Source organism: Pyrus communis, chromosome 1 (genome assembly GCF_963583255.1).
Source record: "Pyrus communis chromosome 1, drPyrComm1.1, whole genome shotgun sequence".
NCBI lineage: Eukaryota > Viridiplantae > Streptophyta > Magnoliopsida > Rosales > Rosaceae > Pyrus > Pyrus communis.
In genome coordinates, this window is record NC_084803.1 from 38,021,324 (window position 1) to 38,037,812 (window position 16,489).

Sequence of the window (16,489 nt, forward strand, 5' to 3'; positions counted from 1 at the left end):
TCTAGACTGTAAAAATAAACTATTTCTAGATTTTAAGTAACACTGTTTCTGGAATCTAAGTCACTATTTATGGATCCGAATAAAATATACACATTGTTTCTTAAATGTAAGCTGGAAAAGAAATAGTGAAATTCACTGTATTTGGATTCAAAGCAAAATAAGCACCATGTTTCTTAAATATAATCAACTGATGCATGAAAGAAAAGAAACAATCAAAGATTAAAACATAGACTGTTTTTGGAATCTAAGTCACTGTTTTTGGAATCTAAATCACTATTTCTGAAATTTAAGTCACTTTTTCTGAAATTTAAGTCACTGTTTCTGAAATTTAAGTCATTGTTTCTAAATTTTGGTTTTTTTCTTTCTAGATACAGTGTTTGTTTGTGCAAAGACAAACAAACACTGTATCTAATTTTTTTTTTTTCCAGAAACAGTGTTATGTTTTGGATTCTCCATAAACAGTTTTATGTTTTGGTTCTTTTTTTTTTCCAAACACTTTTTCGTCGGTTTCTGCCATTAAACTTCTTTGAACTTGCTTTGGCTGCTTTGGTCCGACGAATGCTTCCTTTTTCAACTTTTGATTTTGTTGTTTTTGAAATGGGGGAATTGGATTTGATAAGAAGACAGGGAGTTATTATGGCAGTTTCGTGCTGGGTTGACGTTGGTGAAGAGTCAGGACAGTATAAAATCATTTAGGGATATTTACAAAAGTGTAGATTTGTAGCGGGTTGGGCTTGTAAGTTTGACCTGTGGACAATAGTTTTGGATGGTTTTTTATTAAACTTTAAGCCTTTTTGGTTAAATAACATTTTGGGATGGTTTTTGGTTAAATATTTGTTGGCCTAAGCCCTTTTCATTAAAGCTCCCAAAAATCAATTGAAAAAAGCTTGCAGTGTCAGGGGCGGTTATGGGTGGTTTCCGAATACGGGGGCGGCTGAGGAAGACTGGAAAAATGGAAGGGTGTGGGTTCAGGATTGGGATAGGCAATGGAGAAGGGGAAGCACGGTGACGACGACTGCATGAATATACCATCAGACAAAAGCCCAGTTTGGAAAGAAAACGACTTATTAATTAATGAATTAATGTAATTTTACAAATTATAAGTGCAACCTAATTGCATTTCATCAGAGCTTGTTCGTATGATTAATCGAAAAATGGTTATTGATGCGCAACTGGAAGGTATTTTGCACGATATATGGAACCTTGCAAGTTTGCAAGTGGTATGGAATCTGTGGAGTTTGTGTTTTCTCATCGAGAAACCAACAGAGCATCGCACGTTGTTGTAGCTTTCATGCAATCTATAGTGGGAACTTTTATTTGGAATTGTATTGGTGCCGATTTTCTTTTTAATATTCTTGATGAGGATGTGAACTTATCAATTAGACTTGATTGAATAAAATCTATAGTTTGACAAAAAAAAAAAAAAAAACTAAAAAAATAATAAACAACTACATTTCATCATTATTCTAATTAGTAGAAGTATATGCGAACTAATCATGATACTCTTTCAAATCTTAATAGTAGTTTACAATGCAAGTCGATTTTTTATCCATATCGCAACCAAGATTTATGTGATAGGAATTTATGTCAAATCACATGTTGTCATCTATGATTGCTACGACGTATCTCATGTTGAAGTAGATCTTACAAACAGAGTTTTATTAACAAGTATTTCGGCTGAAGATTTCTAAGATGAATCTTCAAGTGGTTTTGAGTAAGGCTGGGTTTAGTACGATTACCATACCAAAACCATTATATCAATTACTATACCAAATTTTTGGCATCTCAAATCAATTACCATTGTCATGTCAAACTTTTAGTATATTGAAGTTCGATATACCAAACAAATCGGTTGGTATGATATGGTAATAGCAATAAAACTTTGACACTAAGCCATTTTATCTGGGCCAAAATTTGAATTTTTTCAAGTCCAATATCAAATACCATAAAATTTTGCTTCAGTTATATGACAGCAAGCTTTTTGTTTATAATTTTTTAGAGATAAGCCCTTGCAACTCATGTTTTCTAAAAAAAAAAACCTACATGTATGTAAACATCCAACAAAAACTCAAAATTCAAATAAATTGCCATACAATAATATAAGTAAAATTTGATTACAAATTATTTACAACTTATGCCACGTTCCTTCTAAATCATTACTCACACACACTTGAATTTTGGTTTCAATCAAAAACATTAAAAACATAAGAATAAGATACGATATTACTATTGGTATTAGAGGAGAAATTTAAGTTCATGTCTATAAGCATAAGATACCTATGATGTATCAAGTCTGAGAGCTATTTGCATACTACAACTCGAAGCTTTTTAATGTTTGACATGTGGTAAGCACATGTTTAAGCTCTTGAGCGGTCAGTGTTCAATGAACTTGCTCAACAGACAAGCATCTGTACATTTATCATGTGTCCATCACGTAGCACAAGACCATGTTAACCTTAATGCAATACACATCGACCTTTCCAGGTAGCCAATGTCCACTAGGATATTGAACCAATGTTCTCTCATAATTCTCATACATAATTTGTAATTCATGCATTTTAAATTTTGTAACTTTTGTGCACATTAATTTTTAATTAATAGAGAATTAAATCTTTAGTAGCCTATTCGATAAAAAAAATTTGATGTTATCACTCCAAAATTTCTATATAAGTCTTGGATAATTTGGCATGGAGACTTATTTTTTGCATTACTTGCTGGTTCTTATACCACTAGCGAAACAAAAGTATTTTTTAACATGATTTTGCTCCCCTAATGACCCAAAATCTGTGATCATTACCTACTTGAAAGATTGGCTACGGGTGAATATGGTTTCTTCTGTAGAACCTCTTCGAACACATGTTTTTCTTTATTGGGAACCTCATCCTGAGGGTTGGGTAAAGCTTAATGTTGATGGGTGTCGCAAGGGAGAGGTCAACTTCATTAGTGTTAGCAGTGTCCTCAGAAAACTCGCCGGGGGCATAGGTTTCTGGTTTTTGTGCTAATCTTGGTCGAGGTGAGATTCTGTGTACTGAAGTTTTGGGTGTTTTTATTGGGCAACAACTTGCATGGAATAATGAAATTAAGAAGATTATGGTAGAATCGGATTCTACTCTTGCGATTCAATTGATTTCAAATGCAAAAGTGGATAATGACCCTCTGGGAAGTTTAGTACTGAATTGTCGTACCCTTATGCACCAAAGTTGGTCTTGTGAAATTCGTCATATCTATCGTAAAAGAATTTTTTGCTGATGATTTGGCTTGTTTGGGTTTGTTATGAAGTTTGGGTCCAATGTTTTTGAGCAAGCTCATCCTTCTTGTCATCAATTATTAGTTGCATATATAGTTAGGGTCTTGTGGCCTCGTGATATTCTATTGTAATCTTCCTCTTCTTTCGGGTCTATGCCCCGTTGTTAACCAAAAAAAAAAAAAAGAAAAACACTTTAACAATGCAAAACAAATGTTTAAGAGGAAATTGTAGCAATAGGCCCTCTAACCCAATTTGAGCAATGATCCCTCTACCAAAAATTCATGACCATTGGTTCCTTAACTTATCAAAACGTGTAGATATAGTCATTTTCCTCAACTCAGTTAGAACTTCTGTCAAAACGAGTCAAGTGCCACACACATGAGTTGAATCAACAAGCAAATATGGATAACCAAATGAGAAAAATTGTAGCAATGATCCCTTAACTTTAACCTAATTAGAAATGGTCCCTCAACTTGAACCCATTTGAAGCAATGGTCCCTCAACTTGAACTCATTTGAAGCAATAGTCCCTCAACTTTTACCCAATCGTAGCAATGATCTTTCCAACATGATTCATTTTGACGGAATTCTGACTAAGTAGACAAAAAGGATCATAGTTGCAGGTTTTGATAAGTTAAGAGATCAATGGTCATGAGTTTTTAATTGAATGATCATTGCTCCAATTTGATTAAAATTGAGGGTCGATTACTACAATTTTCTCATTTTTTAACTAACAACATAGTGTCTAAAATATGTGTTTACTGATAGTTAGATTATTACTTAAGCATTAATTAATATGTTTATTTTTATTAGTGACATATCATTCAGTATACAAACTTGATTTTTAAAACTTTAGTATCTTTAGCATTACTTTTAATAAAATAACGTAATACTATACAATTTAGGACACGACTACCTCGTGTAGGTGGTGGCGCCCATGCCAAACAACTTTTCACATCACATGCGTCAAAAGTTCACTGCCACTCTTTCCCAAAAGTGTCGTCAAAGTCACACCAAATCCACCGCCTCATTTCCCACCTTCACCGCTGTACTCCCGCCCGCACCCGATCCGCCCCAAAACGCACTCCATTTCCACCCCTCGGATTCCGAAACCAGCCGTATACAAAGAGGACACGTCGGCAGAGGTAAAAAGGCGCAAAACACTAAAACCCCGACCAAACCTTTCGACGTAATAAATAAATAAAAATATTCAATCTTCTCTCTTCTTCTTATTATTTTTGTTACCAAATAAAACATTGGGAATTTCCCTCATCAAATCTTGCAACCCGGGATTTCTAGGGTTTCTGGTTCGATCGATTTCTCGATTTCTCGGTCGCGGGTGTTCGCCGCTCCTCGCGCACGAACGCCGCTGGCTGTTTACGATTTGTCGGTTGCCTTCCGATCTCTCTGTACAACTCTGAAATGTGACGGATATTGGGTTAGTTAACTCAAAGCTTCTTTCTTTTTCCCAATTGTTCAATTTTTTTTTTTTATGGATTTGTTGGTCATTAGATGAAATCGTGGATTTGGCTTTTGGTTTATTTGCTCGGAATTTTTATTTTTTTATTTTTTTTTTGCCTTGTGATTGAGTTTAAAATTTTACTTATTGGATTTACTGGGTACAATGTAGTCGCGGAGTTGAGTGAGATTTTCGTCTGTTTTTTTTACTCGAAATTTGATTCTAAGACAGTGGAATTCTTTAGATGTTGGATTTCTATTCTGGGTAGCCAAAAAAATGTGTAATTTAGTTGATTGAACTGAATTTTGTATTGCTTTTTTTGTTTTGATGCGAAAAAAAAAGAAGAAAGTTTGGTTATGTAGGAAAAAACCCAGAAGCGTGAATTGCCATTACAATGTACTGATTTTGTGCTTCTGGATTAAAGTAGTTTGTTACTCTGAATTGATGAGGAAGAAGAGGAAAGGCGGTGAGGCTGACCCGTACCCAGATCCATTGGAAGATGTGACATCACAGGCGGAAGATGTGACATCGAAGTCGTGCAACTCTAGATCATCGGCCCTTACATCGCATTATTCTCTAGAGGATTTTACAAGGTTGAAGAAGCGGTGCAAAGAAGATGATGGGAGCACTGAACCTGTGGTGTCGCATACAAGTAGGCTTGCAGGCATTGCCACTGCTCCGCCATGTGGAACTTCGTCTTTGGTTGCACCCGGAAGAGGTATCAAGAGGAAGATAGGGTGTATAGATGTTGCTACCCAGATGGGTAGGAAGAATAAGATTGAAGAAGATTATGTTTCGGGTGAAACACTTGGGCATGGAAAGTTTGGGTCGGTTTGGTTGTGTCAGTCCCGGGTTAGTGGTGCAGAGTATGCATGTAAGACTCTGAAGAAAGGGGAGGAGACTGTTCATAGGGAGGTGGAGATAATGCAGCATTTGTCTGGTCATCCAGGGGTTGTGACATTGCAGGCTGTGTATGAGGAGTCGAATTGTTTTCATCTTGTGATGGAGTTGTGTTCTGGAGGGCGCCTAATTGATCAAATGATTCAGGAGGTTCAGTATTCAGAGCAACGGGCTGCTAATATATTCAAGGAAGTAATGCTAGTTGTCAAGTACTGTCATGATATGGGGGTAGTGCACAGAGACATAAAGCCAGAGAACATACTTCTCACAAAAGCAGGAAAAATAAAGCTTGCAGATTTTGGGCTGGCTATGAGAATATCAAATGGTGAATACCTTGCCCCTATTTCAAGGATATTATTATTTTCTACTTTTTTACTGTATGTTTTTGTTTTTCTTAACTGTTTTCCGATCGTAGAGCATCCTGATTCTCTATAAAAATGTTTTAAATGCATGTTCATATTATCAACAACTATCATGAGCACACTTTGTAAGGGTGTGAGGATAGGGTCATTCAAGGAAGATTTTTATTTTTTATTTTTTAGAATGTAGCATTCTTAGTAAGATGGTACCTTCCAGTTACATTTAAGCTCACACAATAATGAAATATTAAATCAGGACATGTATCCTTCTGGAGGATAAACTAAACTTCAACCTGTATATAAGAAGTATTTATGCAAGATCTGTGACTGTGCCTGAGCAGGCCATATGACTATCTTGTTAGACAGAGAAATTTTGTCAGACTTTTAGTGCTCTTATACATGTTCTTATCTTCTGCGGGTAGACTTTCTTACTGAACTTTATGTTTATAATCATACATGTTTGTCTGCCAGTTCCATGCAGGAAAGACATAAAATCAAAGGCTATCAAGGCTTTAGTATTATCCTTTGGCTGCTTGCCTGGGTCCATCATTGTGAAATGATACAACTTCCAGAGCCCTGTTCTAGATTGAATTACTGTATTTAGTTTATATTAAACCTTTAAGCTCATGTATCTCTACTACAACAGTGAGATCTTAACATGTACTCAGTGCTTGGTTCTTTTATCCAGGTGACATATATGTATCATCTGTTATCATTTTATTGGGACTCTCTTTCTATATTTCTTTATAATTATTTTACCAGAAATGTGCTGATATGTCATTTACAGTTCCTGGTCTCGTTCCAATTTCTGTTGATGCTGCACTCTTTCAACTTTAGGTATTTAAATTTGTTAGATCTAGTGGCAGGGGCTGGTAGCTTTCCATGTCAAATTTTTGACGTGATCCAATATGTAGTGTGATAGTAATAAGTGGGAGCCTGAGTTCCTATTGTGATCATTCATTTATGAATATTGTGTCCAAGTAGTATCATTAAAGAACATTTATCTTTATTGGTAATTTTGTAAGATGTCGACATGTTTCTTTGGAAATCTTCATAGTATTTTGTATCCTCTATTTTGTATATTGATTAGCTGATTGCAATGTTTTCTCATGCTTTCTGCAGGTCAAAATCTGACTGGTTTGGCTGGCAGTCCAGCTTATGTTGCACCAGAAGTTTTGCTAGGAAAGTATTCTGAGAAGGTGGACGTCTGGAGTGCTGGTGTCCTCCTACACGCACTCTTGGTTGGCATTCTTCCATTTCAAGGAGATTCCTTAGAAGCAGTTTTTGAGGCAATTAAGAACGTGAAACTTGATTTCCATTCAGGGATATGGGAGTCAATTTCGAAACCTGCTCGGGATCTTCTTGGGAGAATGCTGACAAGGGATGTTTCAGTACGGATAACAGCAGATGAAGTACTAAGTAAGTTTCTGGTCATGCGTAATATGAGAAGTTTTAACCATGTGCAACCTCTTTGATTAGGTTTATGCAACCCCTTTCACATGTTTGTAAAAATTTCATGTTCATTAGCTGGGAGTTGCTCATATGCGATCTGTTTTGTGTTGGAGGAAAAGTACAACTAATTAGCATGTCGATGGACGTTTACTTCTATAACTTGTCAACCGTTGCCTTCTATATGATGCTTGTTCTCAGATATGTCATCTATGGTGTTTTTGAAATATATTAAGATGCGTTTCTTTCCCTCCTCCATTCTTTACAATCACGCACATGCTGGTTGACTAGTTACGGTAGTACTTTTGGGAATTTTTAAGGAATGACCACCTAGCAGACTGAAATGAAATACTGTATGACAATTTTTTATTATAAATATAGTTATAAATAAATTATGTTACTTGTTCTTTTTATTTTGGTTTACCAAAATCTTTCTTCTCTCTTACAGAGTATTTAGTCTTCATTTTTTTTAAATACTTCAATTGGTACACGCATGAAATTGGCCAATTTGGCAGCTTTTTGCTCAATTTCTCGTGGAGAGAAATTATTATCAGAACTGAGTCAAGTGTTAAGCCATCCCTGATTACTCAACATTTATAATACTTTGTCCTTGTTACTTCTCTCTCTTGACATTGCAACAAAGGCATTGTGTTTTCTGTTGATCTTTATGTTATGTATTTCTTTTGCAAGTTTTAGTGGTCCAAGGAAATGACATATATTTGTGTTTTCTCAGGGCATCCATGGATATTGTTTTATACTGAGCGAACACTAAAGGCACTAACCATTAAATCAAGATTGAAGAACCAAGCAGGAGAACCTTCTCGCCAGCTTGTCATTCCACCCAGACTCAAGGCATGTCTAAACCAGTCAGAAGATGGCTCTCTCAGTGAAACTTCAGGTCTCCCTTCGTCTTCTGATAGCTGCAAGTCAGAAGATGGGGGCGATTCTGGTTTAGTGGACGCACTTGCCACTGCAGTTTCACATGTGAGAATTTCTGAGCCAAAACGGAGCAGGGTGTGCGGTCCAACAGGTCGTCCAATCGAGCAGCAGTGTTCATCTAACATGAAAGCTAACAACCTCTGTAAAGCGTTTTGACCCCGGTGACAACCTGACACCTTCAATATCATTATCTCCACTGTTTTTAAGCTGGGGAATTGAAAGTAACCTCCCGGGTAATTTTCAGTGAGCAAAGATAACAACTTGACATATGTCGACTGGATCGAGGTAGTAGTTTGGGTGTCGTTTACATATTGCCTGTGAAATCTCGCTACAACTCTTCTTTCTCTTTCATATTTCTTTCCTTCAACCTAATAATGATTCTAACCTGATGAAGTGAGAGAATCCATGTACAGAATGAATGTGTAAATAGGATGCTGCATTGTATTTTGATATGTTTTAAAAAGTGTTTTCTTGAGCAATGGCCTTCCACCTGTGAGTTGTTCGCAGATTGTGATCTTAGTATAGCAGTGTAGATAAAAGATCACATGAAAATCAAAATGCACGGCATGTTATTGGTTCGGAAGGCCATGGTCGCATCCCTTGAGCGCAGGTAATTATTTCCCCTTCCATCTATGGTCATTTCAATGGGTTTGTAGCATATAGGTGTTAATGCTAGGCACTTGTAGGCCCGCGTAGTGGTGCAAGCCAGAAAGGGCCATGAAAAGCCCAAAAGAGTTTGACAAGCTCAAGGGCCATGGGGCTTAGAGGAAGATACTTCCGAGCGCCAGGTTCGACAGCCTATGAGCTCAGCCCAACCAGAATGTGTAAAGATCTTGTCGAGCACCAAGGGCACGTGGGCACACTGACAACTTTATGATGTGTGTCTTTAATGATAGGTCTACTCAAACGTCAATCAAAACATGTGGTGATCCTCTATTAGTGGCAAGAGCTCGGAATGGGACTTAAAGTTGGTTTAAAGTGCGCTCGGAGAGATAGGGTTAGATACCGTATCTTTACCTCTTGGCCCTCTTTGCCTGAAAAGGCGCGCCATCTTAGACTGAACGCATGTCCTTTCACTGCCAAATATTGGATGGATAGGTAAAAATGTGTTAGGACACTAGTCTACATTAGCTAATTAAATGCCACGTGGGGAAGAATAAAGGGCTAAAGACTTACGGAATGGGGAATGAACGACCGAAGAGAGAGTTCATGCATTAACCGAGCACTATTTTCTTAGCTTTGCAATCAATATAATTAGAGTACCACCAAGGGATGCAGCATAATGTTGAGGGTGAATCACTTAAATATTTGTGTCCATTTCATTTTAGCTTGTATTCCAAGTCCACAAAGGGTTTACTATTTTAATATTTTTTTTCCTCCAAGTTTTAGCGTAAACAGTTTGGTGCCGTCTGTGGAAAGCACTAACCATTTGGTTACGTTTTCGACCAAGTTGTCTTAGGAACCTTCCATGGTCGTGCTCTACCGAGCAGTATGACCAGCAGAAGAATAAGGGATAAGACCCTTTCGGGCAGACCCGATGCGAATTTTGGAAGAAAAAGGCGAGAAGAGAGGGTCAAGCTCGCCAACCAGGAGGAAAAGATGAATGACATACTTGTTGACGTTGGGGAGAAGAATGAAGTAGGAAACCTCATCGATGCTTAAACACCCTGCTTCAAGACAAGCGTGACGACCTATTGACTACCTCTTGGAACATAAGGTAGTTTTTTAGAAGAAGGTACTTCATGTGATTTAAACCACCCCACCCCAAAAAAAAAAAAAACAAAAAAAAAAAAAACATTTCAAGTGATTTTTTAAGATGCGTTTTTTAAGTGCCAGAAAAAAATTAAAATGTCAGTTGCAAGAAATTCTTTCTGATGCCAGTCATCGGATGGAAAATGTGACAAATGATTGTGGAAACCAACAACTTTAGAAAAGAGACATCGAGTAAGTACTTCAGAAGCAACGTGGGCATGGCGGAATTCATTAATTATAGGATGATCGGCTACAACAACAATACATGCCACTGTACTCTTGTATACATAATATTACAGGATTTATCCGTGGATTGGTAGACCTTTAATTTCTTTTGCTCTAATTGATAAGATTCTTTATGTTGTAGAAAAAGTTATTTAGTTTAAGACAAGTTTTATAAGTGGTGGCAGAGCTAGAAATTGAGGTCAAGAGTCTTTTAGGCTATTTCATAATTAAATAAACTACAAGAGAGAAAATTTAGACGCTTTTTTTTTTGGGTATTTGCAGAAATAATTATTTTGATACAATTTTACATTTAGGAGAGATTTTGTCACATCCCGGCCTGGAGCAAATCACTTCCCAGGTCCGTTCCACCACCGTAGCACGATATTGTCTGCTTTGGGCTTACCATTCCCTCACGGTTTTGTTTTTGGGAATTCACGAGCAACTTTCCAATGGGTCACCCATCATGGGATTGCTCTAGCCCCCTTCTCGCTTAACTTCGGAGTTCCTATGGAACCCGAAGCCAGTGAGCTCCCAGAAGGCCTCGTGCTAGGTAGGGATGGGAATATACATATAAGGATCATTCCCCTGGACGATATGGGATGTCACAGATTTGAGATAAGTCATAAAATAAGTCTACCATAATAATTTGATATCGAACTAACCACTCGTCAAAAACGAACATAAGACAGCCTACTTCTAATTGGAGAAAAATACACTTATGCTAATCACATTGGCATATATAATTATAAATTAAAGAGAATGATGAACCCAAAGTTTTAATGAGACATGAGTATTGACTCTTGAGCAAATTATACCATAAGCATAAAACTAACTGTTAAAAACATATGGTGGCAACACACTATGTATAGAGTGGACATTATTAAAATTAAGTTTAGTTGTTTAATATTACGGTCTAGTGGTATTTCTCTTTACTTGTAAGTGAGAGGTCTTAGGTTTGATTTTCGCTAAAAGCGAATTTGAACTACATTATTGCTAGCCCATTGTAGGACTAAGCTCATTTCCCCTTTTAGTATAGAGAACATTGTTTGTTTAAAAAAAAAAAAAAAAAAAAAAAAGAAGAAATTCTTCACCATAATTACTCTTTTATGCAGTTGATATGTGGTGTTATAACAATTTTGTAGGTTAGTTTGTGTAAAAGAGCAGGGTGATACATACTAACCTACAAGGTTGACTTGAACCAAATATGGCAAATAAAATTATTTGAACCGAATATTATTTATGTCACATTCTTTTATCTTGCTACAATTTAGGTGCATGTTCTCAGCATTTGCATTCATAAATGACTTGCGTTATCTTCGAATGTCGGTTAGCACGTGACCATCCCAATATCCATGGAACATCAGGATCGGAGCGTGTCAATACGATCCACTAAAATGGACTTAAGTCTCAACTGTTTTTGTTTGATGGGATTAAACAACATTATTGGTGGGATACATATGTTGGATTGAAATTCAAGATAACAGGGGTTCCGTAACCCATCGTTGGAAATGGGTTACAAGTCCAAGAAGAAGCCTCGTGCCTCCATTTTGATGGTTTCTCCTTGATCACTACATCGTCTTCTTCTCCTCACTTAATCATCTCTCCTCTTCCTCTCTCTAGATCAAGTCTTTTCTCAAATCTAGGTCGCACTATGGGTTATGGTGTTGTCAGGTTGTCGTTATGGGTGGTGATTGTCGGTTCGATGCTTGATCGTCATTGTTGGTTGCAATCTGGCGAGCAATGATCTCGTTCTTTCTCTCAAGGTCTCGTTGTGAGTAATTTTAACATTGTGGGGTCATCAGAATGGCATTGTGGGGTCGCATGTCGTCAGCAGGAGTTGTGGTTTTGATGAGTGGGTGGGTTACGAGCGTTATGGCATCGCGGGTTGTTTAATGGTTCTGTCATGAGGGTGATCGATGCTCCTGGAGTTTTTTTTTTTTAACATTTTTTTTTAGGCTACATCTAGCCCCAAAAACATGAACAAACAACATACCTAAATTGTAAGGGCAGTACAATTTTGTTATTTGAAAGCATATACAAGCAAATGGATCTAAATTGTAAAGTCATTAAAATGTAGTTACTTAAATGCTACAAATACAAGACTTAGCTTATCTGTGCATGTTCATTTCATTCATGTGCAATCAAATTATTTCAGAGGGCGAGATGGGCATTTGTAACTTCCACTATACTTCGTTACTAACTTGCTTCAATTAGGGAATAATGCAGATGGATCAATTACGTTGGGTGCCCTAATGTAACCTTGTTTGAATTCATTTCTAGATCATAGCGTAGCGCGACTCTCAACGTCCAATTATGAAACTAGACCAATATCATATAGTTCCAACGAGGCTTTACTAGCATAGGATGGTGAAATCAGCGGCCTTGTTTGCTTTGTTTCTTGAGCTTCGTTTTGGCCCTTTTCTTCACATCAGAGTGGGTTAGAAAGACGTCGTCATAAACTATATTGAGGAGTAAGGAAAGGGCTTGCATGGTGTTATAGGGCCTAGCTTGTTAGGCTTTGGAATCCACGACCAGTGCATCTCCGAGAACTGAAAGCCAAGAAAGCTTAATGCAAGCAATATGGGTAATCCAGCAGCAATCGAGAGCTGAAGGTCTGATTCCACCTAGTGGCCAATTCAACCAATAGAGAAAACAACCCTAGCCCTTAACACAAGCACTAAGTAAGTAAACTACTTTTTCACGAAGTTAGCTGCTTGGCATAAGTAGCTTGGCTTACTCATGTGGAAATAAAATAACTAGGGAATTCATATACTAATCTTCTAATCTAGCTAGAGAAGTTTGTTTGTTTATTTAAAAGTAGATTGGGAGTTTAGGCAAATGTTAAATTAGGGTAAGCTTGACTATTCTAATATACATGCCATTTAGCTAAACGAAATCCTGAGTATCGACTGTCGTGCGGATGCTCCTGTAGGTAGGAGCTACTTCACTTTTAATGTTCAGCGCTCCCTTCGAATTGATATCCAAAGATTTCTTGTAATATGATGGTTTGAAATGATGGTTTATTATAGGTTCTGGTGAACCCGCAGCGACAGGAGAGTTGGTTCCTTTGTTGTCGCCGGGGAGCTCTTAGTGTGAAGACTTTAGGATAAGTTGCTAAAACAAACAGAAGGGGAGGATCGGCCCGTTCAGTATAATTCCAAAGAAAGACTGTTGGCAGCATGTATTGACATTTATTTTGCTCCTCCGCTTCTCACAACTGCTCTTTCTACATCCCCGAATATATGGTGCCAAACTGTCGCCCGTTTCCATATTTCTTCGATAATAGAGTTAGCTATCTTTGTGGCATCTATTGTACAATGGGTTCTCCCGATAACTTAAAAGTGTATCATGCCTGAATCTAACTAGGGTTCGCAGTGGTGGAGGAACTGGATCGAAAAAAAAAAGGGCTTTAGTTGTAAGATATCTAATGAAACCGTTGCTAGGATTGAGATCTCATTAAAAGAGAAAGAAAAGGCAAAATCAATGATTTCTTAGTCACGACTGGCTAAATCTAAAGTTCCATTAAAGTGCGTTTTCACAAGGTAAAACCTCCTTAGGAAATATAAGGTTTTCATGAGGCTGATCTTGAGCCGCCATCCAAGCACATATACCTTCAAGAATCGAAGTCGATTTGCTTTATAAGAAGAAGATATCAACGAACTTCTATAAATGGTTTCACGGTCTAATAACGAACCGTTCTGATTAGTTGATAATATTAATTGATAGTTTTGAGGAAGATTCCTGTGAAAGGTTTCCTTAACTTCATAATTTATGTCGAGTAGACCTTGCTCTTGTGAGAGCTTTTTCATCATACTATAACGAGTGAAAGTGGATGGATTTTTCGATATTAAGATAAAAGGGTAGGTTGAATTGTAACCACCACATGAGTATGAGAATGAGTTTCTTCGCCCCCGACTTGAGATGAAGAGAAATGTCTATCTATTTTATTTAGTTATTTAGTTAAACCAATGAGTCGTTATTGTCGCAAATAGCAATAACCATTTCATCCGACATGTGTATTTTTTAGTTTCCAATGGATTTACATCTTTCATTAATGGAAATTTTTTGATGTAGTGAGTAATAGCTCTGATGGTTCTTCTCGACAGATTAAGCTACTTACTATAGTTAGGGTATTGAACAACGGGTGGCAACTTGCCCAATAAGAAGTCACCTGAGTGAAAGAGACTAACAAGCAAGAAACTTGACTTGGAGAAAGAAAGGGGCGCGCTAACTTACTAATAATATAGGGCTTTTCCGCTTGATCAGAATCTATTCTATGATTGAATAGCAGAAGTGCTACTAAGTAGTAGAAACTTGGAGAGACGGACTGCTTTTTATTTGTTTTTATTTTTCATTTAGAAAGAATAAGTAAAAAAGAAAAAACAAAGAAAAAAAGAAGGGATGGGTAGGGATACTTGCTTAGTGCTTGCGCTAGGGGCTTATACCCAAAAATTATGACACGCACTAGATGTAATGGGACGGACGGGATGAAACCAATAAATAAAAGACTATAAAAGAAGATAACAAAAAAGATGGATTTGCCCACGGAGTGGTGAAATTACTTTCTTTCGAGTGATTTTATTCATCAATAGGGGACCATTCCATACCATAGGAAGTTGCTTCTTGGAATGTCGTTGTTCAAGCACAGCCTGACCAAGTGATCCATGCAAATGAAGAAGAAAATATCGCAGAAGAACAAGCTTACCTGCAATGGAGTCAAGGGCTTTAGCGCTCCTGTTAGAAAAACAGCCCCTGGTGATGCATATCATGGTCCCAGAAGTGGTACAAACTCCTAGTATAAGAACCAATCTCAGAAAAACTAAAAGAAAATCATGTATTGGTCGGGCAAATCCAGTATAGGTAAAATAAGAGATAAATAACTAGAAATGTTTTTCATGACCTTATTGAGACTCGACCAAAATGATTTTTTATTTTTTATTTATTTTTATGAAGGATCTTCCTCACAAAGCCAGAGAGTATTCATAGCTTTAATTGTAGTGATGGTGTTGGAAATTGAATACTTCCTTAGCCCAACATGTTGAGACTAGAGCGTGACTAGGGAACGGCTTTTTAAAAACTCCCATTGTATTGTTGGGGTTCTTTGGAGCTTCATGTTCATCCACCATGTCGATTTTTACTTCTTCTATGAAATCTTGGATTTTTTTACTTAAAAGTCTTCAATGACAAAGATTTCACTACACTACTTATTACGTCAAACATTCCTCTTTCTACTTCTGCTGACTCTCGTGCGAATAGAAATGGAGGTCGGGATTCCCGCATCACCGCGACAATTCAATGAGCAAGACTTGCACTCAATAGTAGAACAATGAAAGCAGTAATGGCACTCCCCATACTTAGATGGTCTGGCTACGGATGGTTCTCCATTTTCTCTTGATTTGCTTGCTCGAGGAAATGTATTATGATTCCCCTTTCTTTTTATTAGTTTTAGGGTTGGGTCTGAGAATTGGAGAAAAAGAGAGATACTTACAGGGTTGGTTGGCCTTACTCTGTCTAGAGGAAGCATTGGTAGGGATTTAGAGGACCTTGATTAGATATTGATTAAGTGTTGCGTGATCTCAGTTACACTTGGGGTTTCCTTCACATGAAATGCAATGAAATCTTATAGTTGTTATGAAATGAAATATTATATTGTTTGATTTCGAAGAATGTGCCAAGTAGATAAATAAACCAATGGATGAGATTGAGATTAGATAATCCAATTCAATGGTTGTTATGAAAAGAAATCTTATCTTGTTAGATTTTAGATCAAAACAAACCAACATATGAGATTGAGATAAGAGAACCTAATCTAACGGTGCATAACTAGCATAAGTGATGAAATCTAACTTTGTCAAAATTTGAATATTTTTAGGTTGAAAAGTTCATAAAAAAATTAAGACAACATATCCAAAAATCAACTTAAGAAAAGTTAAGACAAAAATAAATTTACTGTGTAATCAAATACTACATAGCTAAATATATATTGCCCCATATAGAGTCTGAAATGTATATAGTCTCTCATTGGGAGAGATTCTTTTATAGATCTCCAAAGATTCCTCAGAACTCTAAATTGGTTATATATCCATCATTTCTTCAGCTTCATATAAAATCCCTCATTGGGGATTTTCTAACCAATCCTAAATATAATAACCTATCCTAT

At 37.0% G+C, this 16,489-nt stretch overlaps 1 protein-coding gene across 3 annotated transcripts; it reads left to right on the forward strand.

Annotated features, from left to right (window-relative positions):
- Nucleotides 1-4,428: 4,428 nt before the first annotated feature.
- LOC137707871 (serine/threonine-protein kinase PEPKR2-like) lies at nt 4,429-8,826 on the forward strand. 3 transcript variants are annotated; one of them, XM_068446820.1, is made up of 4 exons: nt 4,429-4,684; nt 5,051-5,930; nt 7,087-7,383; nt 8,147-8,826. In XM_068446820.1, the coding sequence occupies exons 2-4, from the start codon at nt 5,150-5,152 to the stop codon at nt 8,506-8,508; spliced, it is 1,440 nt and encodes a 479-aa protein (XP_068302921.1). In that variant the 5' UTR covers nt 4,429-4,684; nt 5,051-5,149; the 3' UTR covers nt 8,509-8,826. The 3 variants fall into 3 exon arrangements, with proteins under 3 accessions (XP_068302921.1, XP_068302912.1, XP_068302907.1); XM_068446811.1 differs by having other exon boundaries at nt 5,133-5,930; XM_068446806.1 differs by having other exon boundaries at nt 4,430-4,684; nt 5,130-5,930.
- Nucleotides 8,827-16,489: the final 7,663 nt, after the last annotated feature.

Coding starts and splice junctions, on each gene's coding strand:
- LOC137707871 (XM_068446820.1), top strand. CDS start 5,150: ATGAGGAAGAAGAGGAAAGGCGGTGAGGCTGACCCGTACCCAGATCCA. Junction 5,931..7,086: donor GGCTATGAGAATATCAAATG/GTGAATACCTTG, acceptor TGCTTTCTGCAG/GTCAAAATCTGACTGGTTTG. Junction 7,384..8,146: donor AACAGCAGATGAAGTACTAA/GTAAGTTTCTGG, acceptor GTGTTTTCTCAG/GGCATCCATGGATATTGTTT.